At 40.2% G+C, this 23018-nt stretch overlaps 3 protein-coding genes across 4 annotated transcripts in view; 2 read left to right on the top strand and 1 right to left on the bottom strand.

Annotated features, from left to right (window-relative positions):
* The first annotated feature begins 1641 nt into the window (after positions 1-1641).
* Positions 1642-3090, top strand: prok1 (prokineticin 1). The gene is made up of 3 exons (XM_063465363.1): positions 1642-1719; positions 2463-2588; positions 2971-3090. The coding sequence occupies exons 1-3, from the start codon at positions 1642-1644 to the stop codon at positions 3088-3090; spliced, it is 324 nt and encodes a 107-aa protein (XP_063321433.1).
* A 1911-nt stretch (positions 3091-5001) lies between these two features.
* Positions 5002-7702, top strand: LOC134618374 (pepsin A-like). Of its 2 annotated transcripts, none has more exons than XM_063463741.2 (9): positions 5002-5060; positions 5266-5407; positions 5560-5677; positions 6192-6310; positions 6415-6611; positions 6812-6928; positions 7027-7171; positions 7370-7468; positions 7565-7702. In XM_063463741.2, the coding sequence occupies exons 1-9, from the start codon at positions 5002-5004 to the stop codon at positions 7700-7702; spliced, it is 1134 nt and encodes a 377-aa protein (XP_063319811.1). The 2 variants fall into 2 exon arrangements, with proteins under 2 accessions (XP_063319811.1, XP_063319810.1); XM_063463740.1 differs by having other exon boundaries at positions 5005-5060; positions 7027-7175; positions 7377-7468.
* Positions 7703-8530: 828 nt separating this feature from the next.
* The window catches only part of LOC134619265 (uncharacterized), a 35329-nt gene continuing 20841 nt past the window's right edge, over positions 8531-23018 (bottom strand). Inside the window, 5 exon segments of the mRNA XM_065469666.1 lie at positions 8531-8689; positions 8810-8856; positions 8986-9104; positions 9210-9336; positions 9470-9781. Of these exon segments, the coding sequence (XP_065325738.1) occupies positions 8531-8689; positions 8810-8856; positions 8986-9104; positions 9210-9336; positions 9470-9781 (764 nt within the window).

Below are 23018 nucleotides of genomic sequence, written 5' to 3'. Positions count from 1 at the left end.
GAAGTTAGTGTGAGGCCTCTGGGCACACCTCCACATGATTTCTACTGCCTGTCCCAGGATGGCTTGGCTTCAGTGCTCCTGCTGACAGGGCAAAAATGGGTGAATGTAATTATATGGCCACTGCATTGGAGGAATCCATCACCTGTGCAGCAGCAGGGTAATGTCCTGCTGAGTAACCCAAGGGGTGCTCTCCCCCTCCCTCCTTCCCTCTAATTTTTTTCTGTCTTTGGCTCTCGTCTTCTCTCGCTCATATTTCTCTTTTCGCAACTTAAATCACAGCCTGCCTGTTTTCTTTGACAACCAGCTGCTCATCACTGTCCAAGCAGTCACGTACTCACAGACGCATGTAAAAGTATAAGTCTGCGCATAAGGAACAATTTTCAGCCTGCTTTTTATGCCATACATGCATGCTTATGTATCACGTACACATCACATACACACAGTAACTCCTGCTATCTTCATGAGGACAGCCAATAAAATACTAAATCCATAAGCCTATTGCCGTAACCTTAGCCGTCACAGCAAAGCCAGTCACCCTAACCTTACTGAATTCTCAATGAAATCCTAAATCTAAGTCTTTTCCCTAATTTCAAATTAAAATTTGTCCTCCAAAGATAGCAGAACAGGCCTGCACGCACACACACACACACACACACACACACACACACACACACACACACACACACACACACACACACACACACACACACACACACACACACACACACACAGGAAATCTTTAATCTTGTACAACCAGAGGTTGGTATAAATCCAGTTATTCGTGACCTATACGTTAGAGCTGCAGTAAATCTGCAAATGAGCTGGATCTGAAATAGAGACCTGACTCAGAGTCGCTGTATCATTGCGATCCTGACTACCATAATTCAGAGACATTAAGACTCATTATTCCTATTCTCATATCGCTTTAGTGGCACTGTAGCTTCGACGTCTCAGCGAGGAGTGGTGCGAGGTTTTAATCATTCATTTAAACCTCTTTAAAACACATAGCATCATGACACACACCATACAGTAATGTGATAAATAAGAAATATCGCGTTCTCGTTTCTGTTTTACCAGAAGACCAACCCACAAGTCAGTAATGTGGTAATGTCAGTAAACTCATTAGATGGCTTTGATTTTTATTTGTTTTGTCTTGATCACTTCTGATTGACAAATAGCTCAGGACTTGTGCCCTTTCTTCCACAGACATGTCACATTTATTTTAGTTTGTATAAATTTCATCAACTACTGAATTGGTTCTTTTGTTTTTGTTAGCTTGGTGGAAACTCTTACAGCCCCGGTCCAGAGACGATGTAGTCGAACCCTAAAGTGAGTCTTCATAAGCCATCATCTGGATAGGTGAGATGACAGAGCTTCTGAGTGGACAGACAGAAGGGGTGTAAGGGGGATTTTTCTGGCATGAGGAGGGAGGAAAGAAGAGAGGGAGGGGAGAGTGTTGGGTGGGGGGGTCACAGGTGGATAAAGAGAAGGAGAAAGGGAGGCTGCCTTCTCTAAGGAGTTGTGTAAACGTTGAGGAGTGGCTGAAGAGTCGGGGAACCAGCTTGGTGTGCCACAGAGACAGTTCACAGTTGTTGTGTGGTGCTGGGGGTGCTGAGAGAGTCCAGTTCTCCTGTTGCTGTCATGGGTTTCAGGGAGGTGCTGCTGTCCTTCCTCCTGTTGTCTGTTGGGAGCTGGTGCAGAGGAGCTGTTATCACAGGGGTAAGATGGAAATTTCTAATGGAGCAACTCAATGTTAAGGTTTTTGATTTATCAGACTAGAGCAATATTTTAATCAACTCATCAATCTGTGTGTTGTCATACTGAAAGTGCATTTTACATTGTGTCTATTATAACTGTAACTGTTGCTTCAGTTCAGTGCCCCATTCCACGAATGGGGCACTAGTATATTGAAATAATTTTTTTTTAAAAATTCAATAAAAATATTTAAAATGTCTGTTTCTATCATTATATTTTCATCATCACAAAATCCTTTTTTTGTTCTGCATTATACAATATATATATCTATATATATGTGTGTGTGTGTGTTTTCTTTTTTTTTTCTTTTAAATTATTTTAACTTATATTTTTGTGTGTGGATGAAAACTGAACACATCACTTCTCTGGATAATATTGTTAAATTTCATTATAAATGACTAATGACAGATCATATCCTCCCCCGTTTGAAGTTAACTGGAAAAATCAGAGGAAATTATCTCAGCCCCCTGAATGCTATTCATTTGTAAATGGGTTAGGGAGATGACAGGGAATAAATCAAATGGATTTCACTGTCCAAACATGGGAGGGTATCTCTATTACAATAACTAAAAATTATATATATGAAAAGATCAACTCTATATCATTACCATATATGAAGATGAAACAGATTTACTGGCAACAATAGAATTGCTTTTATTACATTTTGTCTAGACCTCTGCCACCTTGTCTTTCTATCTTTCCTGCAGGCTTGTGAGAGAGATGTGCAGTGTGGTTTTGGCCTTTGCTGTGCTGTCAGTCTATGGCTGAGGGGTCTGAGGATGTGTGTCCCAAGAGGTGTGGAAGGGGATGAGTGCCACCCCTTTAGCCACAAGGTGGGGGTAAATGTGACGTCAGTTATAATAATCTTCCAGTGTTACACACACATACACGCACATAGGCACATACACTTTTATCCTTCTTTCCTGTTTTAAGAAATTCTGATTGTATCAAGTGCTGTCAAGCTGGCTGAAGCCTTAGAAAAGCTGCTGATAAGTGCAGGGGGTATTGATTCTACTCAGCACATCTGAGCCATATATCTCTTTGATTATCTGGAACAGGCGACGATTACTTCTACTAACACCACATCCATCTCTGAAACTCAGACCGATTAAGAGAAGCTTTAGGGCCTGCAGTTCCAGTTGTCAGCTCATAAAGGATTTAAGCTGTCAGATTACCCCAAAGCCACTTTCCTTTTCCCCTTTTTCACGCTTCCAGGTACCCTATCCAGGGAAAAGGCAACATCACACCTGCCCCTGTCTCCCCCACTTGGTGTGCACCAGGTATGCTGACAGCAAGTACAGGTGTACTGAGGACTTCAAAAACATGGACTTTTAACGGACGAGTGAACACCCAGAATGATGCAAGCACAACAGAAAACAGAGTGGAAATCCGAACGGCCTGCGGATCAAAATCTTCTTCAGTGACTTTATTTTTCATTTGTGTACTCTATGCACTAAAATGTATGGGTTCTACTGATGCACACAACAAGCACATAAAAAGAAACAGGGAAGTGTAACCAACAAGATCTACAATAAACATGAGACAGCTTTAATTTAACAAGCCAAATGTTACCCCGAGAGTTATTTGTGAAAGTTAGCACATCTGCTGTTTCTTTCATGCTCATTTTATATTAATTTATCATGAGACGTGTATTACTGTCAATAAACATATACAGAAAGTTGTGCTTTATAGATGGCTCAGTTAATATTGTTACATAAAACATTGTGTTCCATATGGAATGGAAATGTCAACTGGTTTTAATCACGGTGTGATAACGGTCATAAACAGAATCTTAGTGCAAATACTTTCACAAGCAAACTGACCTTGTATAATATTTTTGATTAGTGCATACGTGAGTCAAGGTGAAATTCCCTCATGTTAAATCGTTAGTAGTTCTTTTTTTCTTCTGTCTTAAATTGAAATGTTCCGTGTCCAGTGTGAAATCATGACCTGGCACGTGGACTTCAAAAGCTTTAAATAATAAAAAATTAACAACAGGAAAACATTAAGGGAAAAAATAGTATACGTAGATCACCAGAGATGCTATGAACTGGGAGTACCTGTACTCCGGTATTACCCTGCAGCTGTGAGGTACTTGTGCTGCCCTTTACTTACTCTACTTGTCCTTTATATTTATACTCCACTGTGTAAAATATTGTCCTTTTTACTTATATTTATTTGACATCTGCAGTAACTACTTACTTTTTAGGCCGAGTTATCATGTAGAAAACATTTATAATGCTCATCAAATACAGCCCAGCGTTACAGTATATAAAGAGCTGCAACCTTAGCTACAGCATAAAACACCACTTACACATAAATGCACAGCAAATAATAATAAACCAGAATAAATTCAAATACTAGCCACTTAGGTCATTTGTTTAATGTAGGATTACATTTTGCTAACTGTAATTGAGTATGTTTTGATTGGAGTACTATAATTGCTACTTCTAATGGGTGTCAATACTTTATGCTACCAATTTGTTAAATGTTACTGCAGCGTAGTACAGAAAAACAGCTATTGTTTTTCAGCGAGCTTATGAAATTTGGGAAAAAGAGTTTGTTTAAATCATAAACCTAACCCTAATTTCAGTTTATTAAGTCAAAATTTTGAGATAATAATGAGAAATTTTGACTTATGGATGGCAAAATAAGCAAATAAATACAGTGGTGGAAACAAGCTTCTGTAATTTACGGCTCACACTTTCACATAATTACATCTTTGCTTGTCCTACCTTTGTTTTATTGTTATCAGATAAACCTTTCCAAGTGTTTCAAGCTCACATCTTTGGAAACCTTGAGGAAAGTTTACATATTGGTATTAAATAGAAGGTCTGGACATCATATCTCCTGATCTGCACACCAACACATTGGTGTACCTGTTTAACACTTACAGTGTATTTAAATGATGTGACGAATAATAAAGTCAATCCTTTGGAAGTTAGTTGTCATTTTCAATAGATACCCTGTAAATTCAAGTTTGACTTTTAGAGTTACAACTTTTAAGTTGATACAAAACATTTTTTTTTACAATCTTCCTAAACACTTTCAGTGTTCACAAGCTTAATGGGATATTTGCTCCCAGATAAGAGTCTGTTTTCCAAATCATATGCTTCTTATCACCATCTTTCATATCAGCTTATAGGAAAGGGCATTTCGGATAAACAACCTTGATTAGTTGTATATAAGGGCTGGCCTCAGCAACTGGACGTTCACTCATCTGAGTCTACCTGTAAAGACAGCGACATGATGAAGTGGCTCGTCGTTTTGGCTGCCCTCGTGGCCTTCGCTGAATGTCTCCATAAGTAAGTCTGACTTGGTTGGTTGTTTCTCTATTTGTTTTATGTATTTGACATTAAGTACATAAAAATTGTGAAACTCTCCATGTTCCTACGAGGAAATCTAAAGGTCCTCCTGCTCACCTAAATATTTCACAGACATTTTTCCAGCTGTAAAATTCAGGCCGGCCTTGCTCATTGCATGATTTTCTGCTCACGTTGTTACATGTAGGATGCCCCTGATTAAGGGAAAATCTGCCAGGCAAACCCTCAAAGAGAAAGGGTTGTGGGAGGAGTACAGGAGGAAGCACCCATACAACCCAGCAGCCAAGTTCTACAGCAGTGGCACTGAGTCCATGACCAATGACGCTGACGTAAGCCCAGATTAGTAAAAAGCTTTAGATTTTGTTCATGTCGTTGAAAACACTACATGTCATTGAAATACGCTACTTTACCTTTTCAAAATAGTCTTTTTAAATCTGTATCTGCATCTGTGTACATGTGCCTTCTTTATCTGTCCCTCTAGTTGTCTTACTATGGTACCATCTCCATTGGAACCCCTCCTCAGTCCTTCTCTGTCATTTTTGACACCGGTTCCTCCAACTTGTGGGTCCCTTCAGTGTATTGCAACAGTTCAGCCTGTGGTGAGTGCCACTATGATGACTACCGAAGCTCAGACAACATGGTTCAACCTGGCCAGTATGGTTTGAACATACAGAAATGTGTACTTCCGCTATTAGATACTGTTCAAAAATATCCTTTTTTCATTTTAGGCTCTTTTTCATTCATGAATTTTATCCACAATGTAATTTTTTTCCAACAGAAAATATGCTCTTAACTCGTGAGGCGAAATTAATATACAAGCCTAGATGAACTTGACCACTAGCAACACTGGAATCCTTCAAGCATTAGTAGAAGTCATTTAGCAATAATAACAGAGCAGCACAGTTTGATTATCACAGTGACCTGAGATTTCTGCAGTATTTGCACTTGCAACTCTGATTCTCCACATAATGAATTGGTTTACTTTGGTTTACATTCTTTCTAGCTTGTTCTAGTTGTAACTTTACCAACAGAACAACACTCATTGCCATCACTGAAATGCTAGACATCCAAGTTGTATAAAATTGCAAAACTTAAAAATGCATTCCTCTGCAGAGAACCACAACCAATTCAACCCATCACAGTCATCCACCTTCCAGTCAGATGACGAGTCTCTGTCCATCCAGTACGGGACTGGCAGCATGACTGGGTTACTGGGCAGCGACACTGTTCAGGTAACCAAAACCTGTGGAACAAAAATCATAGTCTATTTAGACTTCAGATGGGCATCTCTCTGTGGTTTGCTGAACTGTGAGTGACAGCTGTTTTGCATGTCCAGGTGGGCGGCATCTCTGTGGCCAAGCAGGTGTTTGGATTGAGTGAGACAGAGGCTTCTTTCATGACTTACATGGAGGCTGATGGGATCTTAGGACTGGCCTTCCAGAGCATCGCCTCTGACAATGTTGTACCAGTTTTTAACAACATGATCACTCAGGGGCTGGTGTCAGAGCCCATTTTCTCAGTCTACCTGAGCGGGTACTGAAATAAAATGGAATTCAGTTGGCTGGAAAATCTTTTATGGGTTTTTTTTTTTTTTTGAGTATATTTTGTGAATTTATGATATGTCTCTCTCTCTCTCTCTCTCTGTGTGTGTGTGTGTGTGTGTGTGTGTGTGTGTGTGTGTGTGTGTGTGTGTGTGTGTGTGTGTGTGTGTGTGTGTGTGTGTAACATCTTAGCAATAGTGAACAGGGCAGTGAGGTGGTCTTTGGTGGTACTGACAGCACCCACTACACTGGAACAATCACCTGGATCCCTCTGTCTTCTGCCACCTACTGGCAGATCAACATGGACAGGTACCAACATCTTTGCTTATTGCTTCATATCAGACACAAAAAATCACAAGGTTATAAAACTTCTTGGCTTGACTGTAATTCAACTTTCCTCTTCACAGTGTTACCATCAACGGGCAGACTGTAGCCTGCTCTGGCGGGTGCCAGGCCATCATCGACACTGGCACCTCCCAGATTGTTGGTCCAACCACTGACATCAACAATCTGAATAGCTGGGTTGGAGCCTCAACCGACCAGTCAGGAGATGTGAGTCATACCATCATGACACAAATTTTCCCCTTTTTCTGAACCCAGAGTAAACAGACATTTAAGACTCTGACGTCAGAACTTTGAAATAAAAATAATTAAGTGGGATTCGGATAGTTGCTTCAGTTGGAAAACTGTAAAATACCAATAAACAGATTTTCTTCTGCCTCATGGCCTCTGACTTTGTTCTGCTGACAGGCTATAGTGAACTGCCAGAACATCCCGAGCATGCCCGATGTCACCTTCACTCTCAATGGAAACGCCTTCACAGTCCCTGCATCTGCCTATGTTTCTCAGGTCAGTAAGACCATCCTGCCAACCACAGCACCAAATAAAACAATACAATAATGAAGATTTGAAGAAATATATCTTTTCTTTCTCCCCTGTCCACAGAGCTCCTCTGGTTGTATGACTGGCTTTGGTCAGGGTGGCACCACGCAGCTCTGGATCTTGGGAGATGTTTTCATCCGGGAATACTATGCCGTCTTTAATGCCCAGTCCCAGAACATTGGTCTGGCCAAGTCAGCGTAATGAAATCAGTAATCTCATAAATACTCCAAGCATGTATTTTAATGGCATGGGAGAGTTTATGCAAACAGGAGTTTGTGGAAAACGTGCATGTGAACATGTTGTAGCTGCCTTTACATTAAACAGATTATAGCAACGCATAGCATTTCTCTCTCTGTGTGTGTGTGTGTATGTATGTGTCTGTGTCAACTGGACTTGCATGGCTATCTACTATTATCGCACATCAGTAGAATAAAGTGTTTCTGTGTTGTGCTGAAATGTCACAGGAACAAGAATCAGTCCAGTGTGTTCATTTATACACTCGACCTTTTACAAAGGATCTAAAAGTTTTCACTTTTTTATGGTAAGGACAAGAGGCTAAGAAAAAAATGACCGAACAGCTCTCAGAAGAAAAAAGGGCAGGTTGCCACTGACATCGAAGAAGCTGATAAGGACAAACATTGATAGAACAGATGATAACCTGATGACACGATTTCACAACTCTGCTGCTATCTTAACCTGTGAACATGAGAATGGGGAAGTCTCAAACACAGACAAAGCACACATTAACTGCAGAGACAGAGTTAACTGTTTTAATTTCATTCCTTATACTGTCAATATTTCTCCATTTATAGCTCATTATTATAAACATTATCAGATATCAGATTTTACAGTCCATTCAAGTTTTGGGATACAAAAGAATCAAAACAAAGTAGAAGTAATCAGTCTCTGCTTGATCGTTAAACATCTTTTAGTATTTACACAGTTAACTGACATATACATAAAAACTTTCCAACAAAACATTGACAAAAGAATTAAAGTGGATCAGACATTAAAATCTGTAACTCAAATTCACGGTTGGAATGCCAGTATGGAGTATTCCACCATCCCAGCATGCTCTTCGTCAGCAGCTCCTGTTGGTGCTTTGTGCATCCTCACATTTGCATACACTTCTTCGGGCTTCTGCAGAGCCCTGAAATCCACCACTGTGTAGACTATGCCACTCGTTTCCTAGTAGAGACACATTTTGCCAAGAGACAGTGTTTTAGAGGAAGTTTAAAGCATAAACATGTCTCCCATTTAACATGATAGTGAGTCACAACGACTGCATGTTCCCTCTTTAGCACATACCGAAGCTTCTTGGTTCAGTGAGTCACAGTGAGTTTCTCCATATTTGTCTACAAAGAAAAACAACAGAACTTCACATCATTTACTCATTTTATAAGAGGAAAAAAAGAATATATTTTATCATAAACTTTGGCAGACAGTCTGAGCTTTGCGACAGCAGTTTTCAGGAAAGTGCTTACCTAGCGGTTTGGATTTTGTCCTGACTCTGCAGCAAACAACACCAATCACTGAACTGATGAACATCATCACTGTAATTGCCACAATGACAGCCAGCGGCAAACTAAAACTCCAGGAGACTCTGAAGAGGAGCAGAGCACAAAAATGAAAAAACTATTCATGTTTCAGACACAGGAACAATTTGACCAGTGAGCAGCAACAAAAATGCAATGTGCGGAGTGACCACCTGTTGCTGTCACTGTGGTCCTCTGCTAAAGCAGGTCTAGTGGACTCTGGAAGTGCTGTGGATGTACCGGGGGCTTTGGTGGTCCCTGTGATTGGAGGCTGTGAATGGCTGAAGTGATCTGAAACTTCTGCAAATTTCAGAAATAACAAAGTCAAATAAAAATCATGCTTAAATACAGCTAATAAACAATGACAGTAACGACAGCTGTTGCATGAAATGCATTTAGAGCATCCTGTCAAAAGGTTTATAAGAATACTCACCAGACACTTCTACATAATAGTCCCTGTAGATGTGATTTGGGGTTCCCAGCACGACACACCTGTAAAAGCCTCCATCTACAAATTGCACATTTGATATTCTAAATTCAATCCAGCCATCTTTTTCAATTTTGGTCACTCTTCCTTTCAAAAGTTCACAGGTATATCCTGAACTGTCCATCAGCCTGTAGCAGCCTCCCGGATACAGTTTACAGCAAGCCTTGTTGTAGCTGTTGTAAAATGAAGGAAAGGAGAGTCTCAGGAAAATGTGCTCGAACTCTTTAATCCTCTCCTGGCCTTTTAGAAGACAGATATCTGGAAAACAAACAGTTGTCAATACAACTTCTCAAACACTGGAAAAAGTGGAATAGCCTTTTTTTTCATACCTATTAAAAGAATAAAAACAATGGAAAACTTCATCTTCATTGTGATGCTCGCTAATTCTCAGCACTTTGGGACAGTTTTAGTTTTGAACTCTTGCTGCAGAATTGAAGGCTCCTCCTAAAGAGGAAAGAAGAGGAAGTTGTCTGTGCAACAGCTGGAAGGCACAAAGACGTGCTCCTCACGAGGCTTTGGGAACAGTTGCTGGACACGTCTGTGGCACAACAATTCTGTGGCTGATTCTTTTTTTGACTGTGTTATGTGTCTGCATATTGGAAATGGACACACGGAGAGTCAAGGTATATCACTGGAAAAGAAATATGAAAATGCTTTCACCTCATATCCAACAGCGAACATTTGTCTCATAGTTTTTGCATTTACACAAGAATGTGATCGCTTTAGCAGCTCATTAAGTTGCATGACTAAAATCTGGATTATAATTATAATGGGAGACATGCAAAACACAAAATGTACCATTGCTTTTTTATATGATTACAATATTAAAATAAAACCAACTACATGAAACATATGTTGGTAGCTTTATTTTATTTTACTGCACAGACAAAGACACAAGGAGACTAACCGAACTGGTTCACTTCTGATGCAACATTTGTGTTTATTACATCGTGTGTGTGTGTGTGTGTGTGTGTGTGTGTGTGTGTGTGTGTGTATGTGTGTGCGCGTGTGATTCAGCCTCCAATACTATTAAAAAATTTTTACCACGTACTGTGATTTCCATTAACACGTTATACTGTCATAAACTACAACTATGCTTATCAGTGACTTTGTGAGGTCATTAAAACAAATATTTACCAAAGCTGGAAAACAGAGTATTGAGAAAACATATTTCGATTTCTGCTGAGACATTTGGATGGTACAGTCGAAATTTAAGGATACTTGCTGAAGTTTAAACCAAGCATTTACTTTGAATGTGGCGTGGTTGTTGGTTTTGGTTTCAGTATTTCAGAAAGCACTGATCCACTGGCATTTCCCACACAGTCATCTGTAAGAGAAAATATCCAGTAAACGGAGGTTCTTCAGAAGAAAATGTGTTGCTGATATCAAAGGTCAGAGGAAGAAGGCCAGACTGCTTCAAGGTGAAAAGAAAGCAACAGTAACGCCAATAACCACGTGTTACAACCAAGATATGAAGAAAAGCATCTCTGAATGCACAAGACATCGAACCTTGAATCAGACTCTTTACAGCAGAAGAAAACCACATCGGACTTCTGTTAACTGAAGTATATATATATATATATTATTCCCCGCTCGCCCCTGCGGGCGGTCAATCCTTCAAGCTCGGGTCCTGTACCAGAGGCCTGGGAGCTTGAGGGTATCTTAGCTGTTCCTAGGACTGCGCTCTTCTGGACAGAGATCTCCGATGTTGTTCCCAGGATCTGCTGGAGCCACTAGCCTAGCTTGGGAGTCACTGCACCAAGTGCTCCGATTACCACTGGGACCACCGTTACCTTGGAGAACACCTGGTTTATTCTCCTGCCTTCGATCTCTCTGGTGTACCTCTTCAAGCGGCTGGCCAAGGCTGTGAGTCGTTGCTTGGCAGTTTCCAAGGCCTCAGGTATGGACAGTTTCCTGTACTTCTTAGGCACCTTCTTCATCGCACCTTTCTGCAACTCCGATAGTTGGCTAACCTCCCTCCGTGCTACCTTGATCTTAGCCTCTAGCCTCCTTCTCCATGGAGGGTACTGCCCCTTGTGGCTGTTCAACTTGTAGCCAAGCATCTCACTGATCACTGTATTGTAGATCAGCTTGTTAGTCTCGGTAATGGTGGCTGTAGGTATCGTCTGTAGGTATCGTAACGTCATCTAACAGACCTCCTGAGGGTACTTCACGTAGTCTTGGTAACCGGCTACGGGAGATCCAGGTTTCAAGCTTGGCCATGATCCTATATGATCCTCTCGCACTCAACTATCCTTCTCCTATCGCACTTGTGGCTTGGTACCCAATCTTGGGTGGGGGTGCATGATATCTCCCCCCTGACCTGGCGTCCTGGCTCCCCCTTGCCGTAGCATTTAACTTGTACCACGTCAATCTCTAGCTGTGAGAGCAGTCCCTTCTTTCGAATGTTGGAACTAGAGATGGACTGATCCGATATTACGTATCGGTATCGGTCCGATACTGACCTAAATTACTGGATCGGATATCGGCGAGAAATAAAAAATGTAATCCGATCCATTAAATATCAAAAAACACCTCACAAAACTTGCCACATGGAGTAACTCGGCTCATAACCGTAGCACGTCGGAGCAGTATGCGCCACGTGATAGAGCGGCTGTGTGTATTTGTAGCCTCGCTAGCAAACCAGCATTTCATCTCCGAGGAAGTTATCCCAGAGAGAAGTAAAGCAAGTGTGTAAGTTCATCTCTGAATGTTCGTAAAGCATTCCCACGTTAAGCTTAACAACCGATATATTTAGCGACTGCCTCTCTCTCTCACTCCCTCTCCTGCCGCTACTTCATGAAACTGCTTAATGATCAGCTGATCGGCTTTTCTGTCGCGACTCTGTCTCTCTTCTTTGTTTTTGGCCCACTTTGCACCAGAAAGAAGAAACCAGCGGCTGAACAACAGCAGCACGTTTAAGCTTGATAAGCTGTTGTTAGAATTTATTTAATATTACTTTCTAGACCAGGATCCTTTTCTACGCAGCTGACGGCTGGTAACTGTGCAGGGGCGGATCTAGCAAAGTTTAGCCAGGGGGGCCGATAGGGCATGAACAGGGAAAAGGGGGCACAAAGACATACTTATCTTTCTTATTCTCATTTAAAATGTCTAGCTTTTAATAAATAATTATCTGAATCTTACACCCAAAGTTTTAATCTGATGTAAAATGTATAGAAGTCCATTACTGTATATAGTAACTATTAAGTCTAATATACCCTATTAAGCTATAGTACTTTTTCCTTTGGGAAGATACCATCTGTGCAGTTTGCAATTCTGTTGAAGAAAGATATTGAATCTATTTAATTATTCTTGAAAAATAATTTAATTCTGTGCATTTTTTTCACACTGCATCAAATAAAAGTTGATTACATCGATTAGGCATCATGAGGTGGAGGGTGGGGGGTGGTTCCCTTTTTTTTTTTTTTGCTGGGAGTTTGCAACCCTATTTGTTAGTTTGCTTAATATTTCTGCTAAGTACTCTTTAAAATACCAGAATAGGGAGGATGGAGTAGGTTTAAGTTTATTAGATTGATCAGTGTTGCTGAACTATGAAATATTTTGGGTGCAGTGTATTTTTTACATACAGGTATAACAGAATAGCTTTAGTGTTGTTGTTTATTTAAACTTGAGTATAAACTTATACAAAATGCAGCAATATATTAAAAAACAGTTTTATTGATTAAAAAACACACTATATCGGATTCATATCGGTATCGGCAGATATCCAAATTTATGATATCGGTATCGGTATCGGACATAAAAAAGTGGTATCGTGCCATCTCTAGTTGGAACACTGAGCTAGTAGTTGTTTCGCCGTCTTTGTGGATGTTGGGTATCGAAGAATCCATAGGTCTCTCATCCTATTGATGTAACCCCTTCTGCCAGGGTCACTTGCGCAGTAGCATTCCAACAACGCCCTGTTTTTGTCTCTTGCTTACCGATGCCTTCTTGTTCCAGTAGCCCACTTCTCGTCAGGGTGCCCTGGTTCCTCAAAACCTGATGCAGACCTTGTTGATCCGGGCGATGTCCGAGTCGGCATGCCTTCATATTTATCTGTCTCGCTCATGTCTGTGTTAGGCTTGCTTAGCATGGGGTCTAGCCATATATATATATATATACATATACATATATATATATATATATATATATATATATATATATATATATATATATATATATCAGTTGGTGGCATGCAGTCTGACTACATCACATTTTAGTACCTGCTCAGATCACTTCGATGCCCGGCCAAGCAGGCACCATTTAGTACTAAGTACCAGGTAATGTGACCTAATGGAAAACCCTGAAAACTGTGGCAAACTGTGGCGAGTCGATCTGATTAGTTACTAATGTAAAAGGGCTTTTTGAGACGGTGGTCTTGGTGCAGTTACAAATGAATTTCAGAGCAGTTCATTTATGGTATAGACTAACCATGACAGAGACACACAACCATTAACCTCTTTATGAATTAGAAAAAAGAGATGCTAAATCTTGTGATATTATGATTGTTTTTCAAATGCATTAGATTAGTGCTATCACTACAGGGGACAATGCTGCAGCCTAATTTGTTCTTGAGCTGCACGTTTACAAGGAAAGAGGATGATGCTTTTCCTTCTTTTACTTTAAACAAAAAATCTCAGTTCAGTTCTATTCTCTGACACACTGTGGACATTTTCAAATTTGGTAGAAACTCTAATAAGATTTTATTCAAAGCAAAAAAAAAAGTGTACAGTACCTATTTCATCTACTAGCATCCATAAGCTCCTCATACAATGTAATATTTTTTGTTATCCACAAATTTTCACATTTACTATTTGCCAAAAAAAGAGGAAAAAATATTAAAGAAGTTATTTAATTTGCTTTAGAAAAAAATAGTTTTAGTGATTGAATGTTATGTCTGATTAATTTCTGAATTCTCAGACTGGTCCAGTGTGCAGGCCAAAATATGGGTATAAAAAGATGATCAGTTCCATGACTTTGACTTTTAGTTTTAAACAAGTTTTTGCCAGATTTAAAAACAATATTTGTGCTTTCCTGTTATTAATGACTGCTGGTCTAATAAATGTTTTAAGCATTGTATCAGTATGATATGTATTCATTCTAATACACAAAACTATTTATACAATTTTTTGCACAATTTGTTGGTTTGATAAATTAATCTTGGAACACTCCTGTGAGTAAAGCTGGCATACAAACATGAAATCACTTAAAATACAAGAAAGGGATATTTTATAAAGCCCACTGAGCCTGGACATAAACCCAAAGCTACATGAGAGTTTCTTAAAAACAGGTATATGAGATGAATAAACTCCTAGAGAGAAAAAATGAAACAAAGTTTGATTTACCAACTAAACAACTAAACAATAGTAGTAAAGCACTCCCGGATCTCCCGAGTGATCACTGAACAAGCTTTTCTTCTTTTGATCGTGGAAACATTCACGTGATCTTTTTTTTGTTTGTTTTGTTTTTGCATTTGTTTTGCGGTAGTCTGATGTGACTATATGTTTCACATTCATTCACCTTGCATTTTCTGTAATCGGGTGTCATTACACTAACTACAGTACTAGTGATGCTATGATAAAACCCTGTGAATATGTCGAATCTTTGCAGCCAATTGCTTCGCCAAAACACAGATCACACAAAGCCCCATTCAACAGCTCATTTGGAAATACTGACATCTGCTGGTCATTCACTCTACAACAGCCCTGCTGTGATATATCAGTGAGAATGTGAACGTAATCATGTAACAATTGCAGAATACAAGTATGAGGTCCAGTGTGTGTGTGTGTGTGTGTGTGTGTGTGTGTGTGTGTGTGTTTATGAAACTACCCATCCACTCTGCGATTGTTTTGCGAAGATGTCACATGCTCACAAAATGCTGATAATTTTAACATTTTTAGGGGCTCCATAATGTGCTTGCATTCTCCTTGGAATGACTTTAGACCCAGATCACGTAAAACACTGCCTGGAATTCTATAATGTGTTTTCAAAAGCTTGAATCACATAACGAGGGAGTAACGTTGTTTAAGAGAAAGGGGGCTTCAGTTGTATTTGGTTAAATGACATTCTGAAGAAGGACAAAGGCCTTGACACAGACGTAACTTCCCTACTAACTAAACAATTTAGAACGAAAGAAGCCCCCTGCTTACTTACATTATGATGAGTGTAGAATGGATGTTTTCACAGCAGGTATGGACAGGCATACGATCACAGCAACCGACATTTTCCCAGTATTACTATTGTATTGGAGTATTAGCTTTAAAAAAGCTGTTTTAAAACAGGCTTGAAAAAAGTGATTTTAAGCATTCCACATTAGCTTTTCTAGAATTTGCGTCACTTAAAGCACATTGTGTCAGTTTGTTTAAGAAGCAGGGTTGTAGCCATTTAATTATGATGTCACTCTCAAAGATCACAGAGCAGATCACATAGCATTTGTAGAATCAAGAGACCTGGTACAAAGACGTGCATGTGGTGTCTTATTGCACCCCAAAATGATATGTGGCGGGATCTTTTAGTGGTTCTTGTACAGCGGATCAGTTAATTTGTGCATGCATACCACCCCAAATTTACCTTGCATTCAAGAAAGACCTCAACTATTACTGGAACATATGGCTCAGCTAAAATGCAGGTCCAGGTTTACAGATCAGCTGTATTTCTGCTACATGCACATGGAATTGACACTTCATTGTATATACATTTGCCTCCCGTTCCTTTTGTTGTTTTAGGTTAATACTTTAAAAGGCAATTTAAAAAATTAAATAATGTGAGAGTTATGTCAGGTGGCATCGTATGTGTGTGAAAGCTGTACATTTCTCCTCAAATCAATGTTTTGTTCAGTGTGTCAACCCATGTGGTACTTTAAATTACATGAATGAAGGTTTAGAGTACTGCAGTCTAGTAGGTATTGACTCAAGCAAGATTTAAAAAGCATTACAATTTGATCATAACCCTAATTCAGAAAGCATTAATTTTTTCCTGCAAAAGAACACAACCTCCAGGCTTTTTCAGCATTGTCAGTTTTTGCAAAGAATCATTTTCCACTACATGTACAACAGGTGAAAAACAAATAAAAATAAACAAATTAAACCTCTCAAGTGTTTTTTTATTATTTTTGTTATTATTTTTCATTCCTTAAAGAGTAATTGAAGTCTGACAATTTTGGTCATCCTTCTCTAAATATATGTGAATTCCAGCTGATGGGACATACAAGGGGTAAGTAGACTGCTTTTACACCTGTTAAAGTTTCCCAATGATCAAAGCAAAGAATTAAGACCTCAAAGTATTAGAAAAAGTGCAGATTGCACAGCAGCAAATCCACACATTTGAGAACTAGAACAACATGAACTTATGATGTTAAAGTCAGTTCTCATACATGAGTCATCTTCTTTCCATTGCTTACTTAAGGTGGTCACCACAGTGGATCATCTGCCTGCATCTTTCCCATCCCTAGCTGCCTCATGTGTCAAACAACTGTCTTTCATGTCCTTCACTATATCCATGAATCTTCCCTGTTATATTTCTCTTTTCCTCCATACCTGACACGCTCATATTTGGCATTCTTTGTCCACTATATCAATTTTCCCTCTTCTGCACATGTCCAGAGCATCTCAGGCTTGCATCTCTAACTTGGTCTCCAAACCGCTGAGCTGTCTCTCTGATGTACTCATTTCTAATCCTGTTCATCCTGGTTGCTCCCAGTGAAAATCATCTTCAACTCTTGGGGAAGACTGGGGATCTGTCCACGGAGAAGCTCTGAGAATGTTTACTGCTCTGCAGATGACATTCAGTTATATATCTCTTTTAATCCGCAAGATGTTTCTTAAATTGATGAGGAAACAGAAACCTGAAGTTCTGTGAAGTTGCAGGTTTGTTTACAACAGTGTTTCACAAAGATCGAGGCAAAAAGTTTCCAGTTAGTGAAATCGCCTGGGTTTACAATTCCTTTTCTCCACAGGATTCCCTCTCTCTCTCTCTCTCGCTCGCTCTCTCTCTCTCAGAAGTCTCTCAGATTTCTTTTAGACTTCTGCACAGAAGAGAAAACAGGTTAGTTAAACTCAAAGATTAAAACAGAGCAAACATACAAGCAAACAGAGGCAGCTTCACAAATACAGTTATTTCAGTGATCCGGAATCAACTGAAGGTCTTCCTTAACCTCCAGGTATATGGAGTTTGGAGGGTGAGGACCCAGGAAACAGCAAGAAGGAGGAGAGGGACAGAAAATGGCAAGTCATAAAGGAGGCCTTGGAGACCATGATGAGAATGTCCACCTCACTCAGGCTTTTTGCTTTAGACTTTCCATTCTGGATCATTCTATGTGCAGAAATGTGCCTAAAACTGTTAAACTTACCACAGATATTCACTTAGTGTCTATAATAACAACATTTAATGGTTTCATGAATTGTGTTCATCTCATACCCAAACCACCTTTATCAAATTCTACTCTAAATTCTGCTCTAATACAATACCAGTACTCATGACCAGAGTGCACAAATGCAACATTGTTTTTTCATACTTGACAACACAATAAAACACAAGAAAAATCAGAATATGTTTGAGATTAGGATTTTTATTTGATGGTAAATCTATTTTTTATGTCAGGTTTTTTTAAAATGTCATTTTGTTTTACTTTGATGCTATAATAGATGATTTTAAAATTCAGTTAAATTTAAGATTATATAGCATCACGGCAAAACAAGAGTCTCCCCAAGGTGCTTTATAATGTAAGGTGAAAACCCTACAGTATTAGCAGGAAAAAACCCAACAATCAAAAGATCCCCTTTGAGCAAGCACTAGGCGACAGTGGAGAGGAAAAACTCCCTTTTATAAGGAGAAACCTCCAGCAGAACCAGGCTCAAGAAGGGGCGGCCATCTGCTGCGACCAGTTGGGGGTGATGGAGAGACAATATAGGGAGACAAGATGAAGTATACTTCTGTTGGCCAATTACATTGTTTTTGAATAAATTATTAAATGCTTCGAGATCTTTAAAGAAGCATAGTAGTGGGGGGAAAAGTCAAGCTGGTCTTTTAGTCATCACTGCTGCCCTTAAAGCAGCTCCTAAACGGCTTCGTTAAAACTTTTCCCACTGCTCGAAAGAACCTAGTAATTTTAGACTTCAATGGGGGATTGAGTACAACCTCAATAATCATTTCCAGGAGACCCAGAAAAAGTTCATCAAAAGTGTAATCATCTGGTGTAAGAGCCGAATGTACAAACTGATCTGCAGAGTCAAGCTCCTTTATAAGGGCTTTACTCATTTTCTTTAGAATCCGCTGTTTGTTATTTTTAAGAGCACTCAGATATTCTGGGATTCTGACCTTATCTAGAAGCAGATCTGTAAGATGCCTGGTGATGGCTTCGTATTTTTCTATATTCAGAGTCTTTGTGTCGAAACTGCATTTCTCGAGGAGCTTATCTAACAGACAGTTACTGAAGTCTCTGACAATTTTCTCAGACTCCTCCTGTAAGTTTTTAGAGGTTGATGGCTGACTTTGAGCTTCTGTAAGCCCAGCGTCAGTGATTGGTTCAGGCTCAGGGCTGTTTTCTGGGAGTGGGCCCTGCTCTAGTACACTCACACAGGAGACTGTTTCATTTTTGGGAGGACAATCTGGACATGATTCTGGTTCAGACAGTCTGTCATTTTCTTTTTGCTCTGTTGGAGTCAGTGCTCTTAAAATCACATCCTGGATGTCTCCCACGGCACCAGAAATGTTGTCACTTTGGACAGTTTGATCCAAAGCATCATTCTCTAACCACAGAAGAGTGTTTTGCAAAAACTTTTGCACTGAGTCTTCTACGGTCACATAGAGGACCTCGGGCGAAAAGGGTAACTCATCTGTTGGCTCTGCACACCTAGAGATCACAGAGTCTGAAAGACCTCTTCCAGATAGCATCACAGGGAGTACATATCTTTCAGTTGACTGGAGATGGTCATACACTTTATCTGTCAACTCCCTGGAAAACATCTCAATTTCCTTTATCTTTTCCAGGGGGTTCCAGATACGGTTAAAATGTTCTGGCCCGTTTAATTTATTAAACACTTGTTCAAGAATAGGTTTGATGATGTTAAAATCAACTGGGGAAGAACTTTTAAACATGGTATCCATCACTGGTGTGTTTACATAGCTATGAAAAGAACTGTAGCTGTCCATACAATCTGCTCTCTGATCATCAGGAGACTTGACCGGTTCGTGGAGACAGATGAAGAACCTTTTGTTTCTCTTCACCAGGTGTTTTACCTCTCTGATCATTTTGTAAAACTGCTTTTTGGCAACAGCGCAGAAGCGGTCTTTGTGCAGCTTTTGGTCTTTGCTTTTTCTGGATGGGATGCATGAGGTGAAAAAGTTTTTCACCTTTTGGATCATTAACTGCACATTAAAAGCAGGTTTGCGTGAGTCACATTTCTCACTAGATGTGACATCTTCACCATCAGAAGACTGCAGATTATCAATTATTGTGTTTACAATATCAGCTGCAGCTATTTCTGCTGGCGTGCCGGGATGCTGGAGACTTTCAGCTGTCTCAGCATCTGTGCACTTCTCTATTTCTGTGTCATCTTTGGCATTCAAATAATTCAGAGTGTCAAGTATTGCATTGACAACATCAGCTGCGATCACTTCAGCTGGGGTGCTGGAACGACTTTCCGCCATCTCTCCAGTTTCACTTTCTTTTTTCTCTACAGGCGTCATGTCATTTTCATCCTTATTGTCCTCTGTGATTCCTGCGTCTGTGCTCCATTTGGTGAGAGCACTGCTCACCTCCTCAACAACCATTGCCTTCTCAGAGATCTTTGATTCAGTACTCTCTGCTCTTGAATTAGACGGGCTAGGGGAACTAGCTGTGCTGCCCTTTGACATGCACTGGCTGCTTAGCTTACCTGCACATTTTTCCAGACACGAGGCTGCGTGAGAGACCATGCGTCGAAGGTTTTTTGTGGTTGTCATTTTTCCACTGACATAAACAGCAGGATCTGACCGTAAATCCGGGTTGTTTAAGAGTAGAGTCACAGCTGAGTTGACCTTTTCTGAGATCTCCGATTCAATCAGTTTTGTCAGCCTCTGGACTGACAGTTTTCATGGGGGATGTTAAGAGCGATGCCAATGCTGGTTGAAAGAGAGTCTCCCAGCGACGGAGTTATTTTTGCCACAGGTATACTAATATATGTTTGGGACAATTCGTCTGTCATTAACTCCTGAAATGTGGGAAGTGCAGATTTCAGGATGCCGGTAGAAACTATCTGAATGATTTCGGTTATCATATCAGCCAGTGCTGCTTGGAGATCAGAGTCCCAGATTCCCTGTTCAATCATTCCCCATTGTACCTGGGAGAACTGGTCAAAACATTTGGTTATAGCAGGTAAAATATGCTCGGGAGTAATGGGGATAGAGCCTTTAGTCTGAAATTCAGCCATTGTGGACGTTTCTGTTTCAGTAATATTATTTGAAGGACTTTGAAAATCTAAGTTTCTAGAGTGTGAAGATCGCGGTCTGTACATCTCATTTACTTAACGCTAAGTAGTAGATTGTGAGTCCTACATAAGGGCTCGCTTGACTGTAACGTCACTGGCACATCAAAGCGTTCGCTACGTCACAGTCAGGCGTTCAAAGCGTTCGCTTCTTCGCGTCACACGCATGCGCACTGTCTGTATTTTGAACCACGCACAGGCGGCCCGACTCAAACCGATAGTGATGGTAAATTTGATTCTTTTTACTGAATCGAGTTTTAATGAGTCACTCACCAAAGTGAATCGGGTTTTTTGAGTCATTTGATTCACTGAGTCAGTTGACCAGAGAGTGCAAAAAATGTACATTTTCACTCAAACTTAATTTCTTTTCTCTTTTCATGTAAATCCTACTGCTAAGATGAGTGATTCTAAAAGAAAACAACAATTTTATAAAGCAAAAAAGAGCAAAAAAATGTCTAAAGGGAACATTTATCTTGTTTATTTTTATTTTATTAGTATTTTCCTTAAATGTGTCAAGTATATATTTTCTCATCTAAATGTCCACTGAGCCGTGAGCCAGGGGGCGGTTGCCAACCAAGAAGAAGAAGCTGTGAGCCCGGAGGGAGGGGGTGAGTGAGTGAGTGATTCGTTCGCTCTATGATTCAGCACAGGAGGGAGGGGGTTAGCGAGTCCTGAGTGACTCGCTCGCTCTATGATTCAGCACAGGAGGGAGGGGGTGAGCGAGTCCTGAGTGACTCGGTGAGCGAGTCCTGAGTGACTCGCTGGCTCTATGATTCAGCACAGGAGGGAGGGGGTTAGCGAGTCCTGAGTGACTCGCTGGCTCTACGATTCAGCACAGGAAAGGAGGGGGTGAGTAGCTCAAATGTGCTGTTAGCATGTTAGCAGAGCGATGCTACTGTGAACCGAGGAGCTATTGTCTTGATGTGAGCTTCTACTCAGGGTTTTTTCTTCCAGTTCAGAGCAGAAATGTTTTTGTTAAGATACTGGATGTTGTGTTTTTCTCCACAATTTTAATTATAAGCTAGATATATTGCTGCTAACAGCAACAGGGATGAGTCAGTGAGTCAGTTGGGCTTGTGAATCATGATTCATGAGTCAGTAAAGTGATTCTCGAGTATTGAACGATTCGTTCATGATTCGCGCATCACTACAAACCGATAATAAATTCTTACATACACAGCGTGTTGGTGTAAAATATAGTATCTGCAAGCGAAAGGACATTTAGCCTCGTTATTTACCCTCTTAAAATGCACAACACACATATATATAAAGTATACGGAGGGACACTGCAGCGAAACGGAGCTCTAATCTCCGAGTGTACAACCTGTGGACCCAGCGTGATCATCACCTGTTAATATGCTAACATGACTAACGCCAGCATCACTGCACGTAGCTCCGCTTATTTAAGCTCGTGTTAGCCTAAATACGTTCCAGCAGTACTAGCTAGCAGCCGTTTTTAATAAGCTGACGTGCTTTTGACTAATTAACCCTGCAGAAGCTCATACTGAACCAGCACTGAGCGCAGTTACCTGCTTGTACTTACAAGCACTGAGTAAGGCTGAATAAAATGAAGGCTGTCCAGTCACTGCTATGCCAAAGTTGAACAAATGTCTGATATTGTCTGAATATTTCTTAACCCTCTGGGGTCGCTGGACGCGCCGGCGCGTCAAAATCACATGACCAATTTAAGACGACACAGCTACAAGATGCAGCACGTCAGAGTCTCCATTTCAACTTGGGTCGAAAGTGCGGACTTCAAACTACATACCAGTTTTTGAATTGTGTCGATGGGCCACGTAAAACCAGAGTTATAATAAAAAATACATGCGATGTTTTTTTCTGAACAAAACAGTGGTGTTTACAGCGGGAAGAACGGTAAAAACGGCGTTTTCTACGGACAGCGCTAGCATACACTCTCCCTTTGCGAGTGAAAAAAGAAAAAACACCCCTTCCCTATTGGTGTTAGAGTTTACTATGTCAGCCAATCAAAAAAATGATATGGCAACATGTGACATTTGGTTGTTTAGGGAGAA

Source organism: Pelmatolapia mariae, linkage group LG20, assembly GCF_036321145.2.
Source record: "Pelmatolapia mariae isolate MD_Pm_ZW linkage group LG20, Pm_UMD_F_2, whole genome shotgun sequence".
Lineage (NCBI taxonomy): Eukaryota > Metazoa > Chordata > Actinopteri > Cichliformes > Cichlidae > Pelmatolapia > Pelmatolapia mariae.
This window is presented reverse-complemented; position numbering and strand designations above follow the sequence as displayed.

Excerpts from the sequence above, each read along its gene's own strand:
- prok1 (XM_063465363.1), top strand. The coding sequence starts at position 1,642 with ATGGGTTTCAGGGAGGTGCTGCTGTCCTTCCTCCTGTTGTCTGTTGGG. Across the intron at positions 1,720-2,462 it reads GAGGAGCTGTTATCACAGGG|GCTTGTGAGAGAGATGTGCA; the intron begins GTAAGATGGAAA and ends TCTTTCCTGCAG. Across the intron at positions 2,589-2,970 it reads GCCACCCCTTTAGCCACAAG|GTACCCTATCCAGGGAAAAG; the intron begins GTGGGGGTAAAT and ends TCACGCTTCCAG.
- LOC134618374 (XM_063463741.2), top strand. The coding sequence starts at position 5,002 with ATGATGAAGTGGCTCGTCGTTTTGGCTGCCCTCGTGGCCTTCGCTGAA. Across the intron at positions 6,929-7,026 it reads TGGCAGATCAACATGGACAG|TGTTACCATCAACGGGCAGA; the intron begins GTACCAACATCT and ends TCCTCTTCACAG. Across the intron at positions 7,469-7,564 it reads CATCTGCCTATGTTTCTCAG|AGCTCCTCTGGTTGTATGAC; the intron begins GTCAGTAAGACC and ends CCCTGTCCACAG.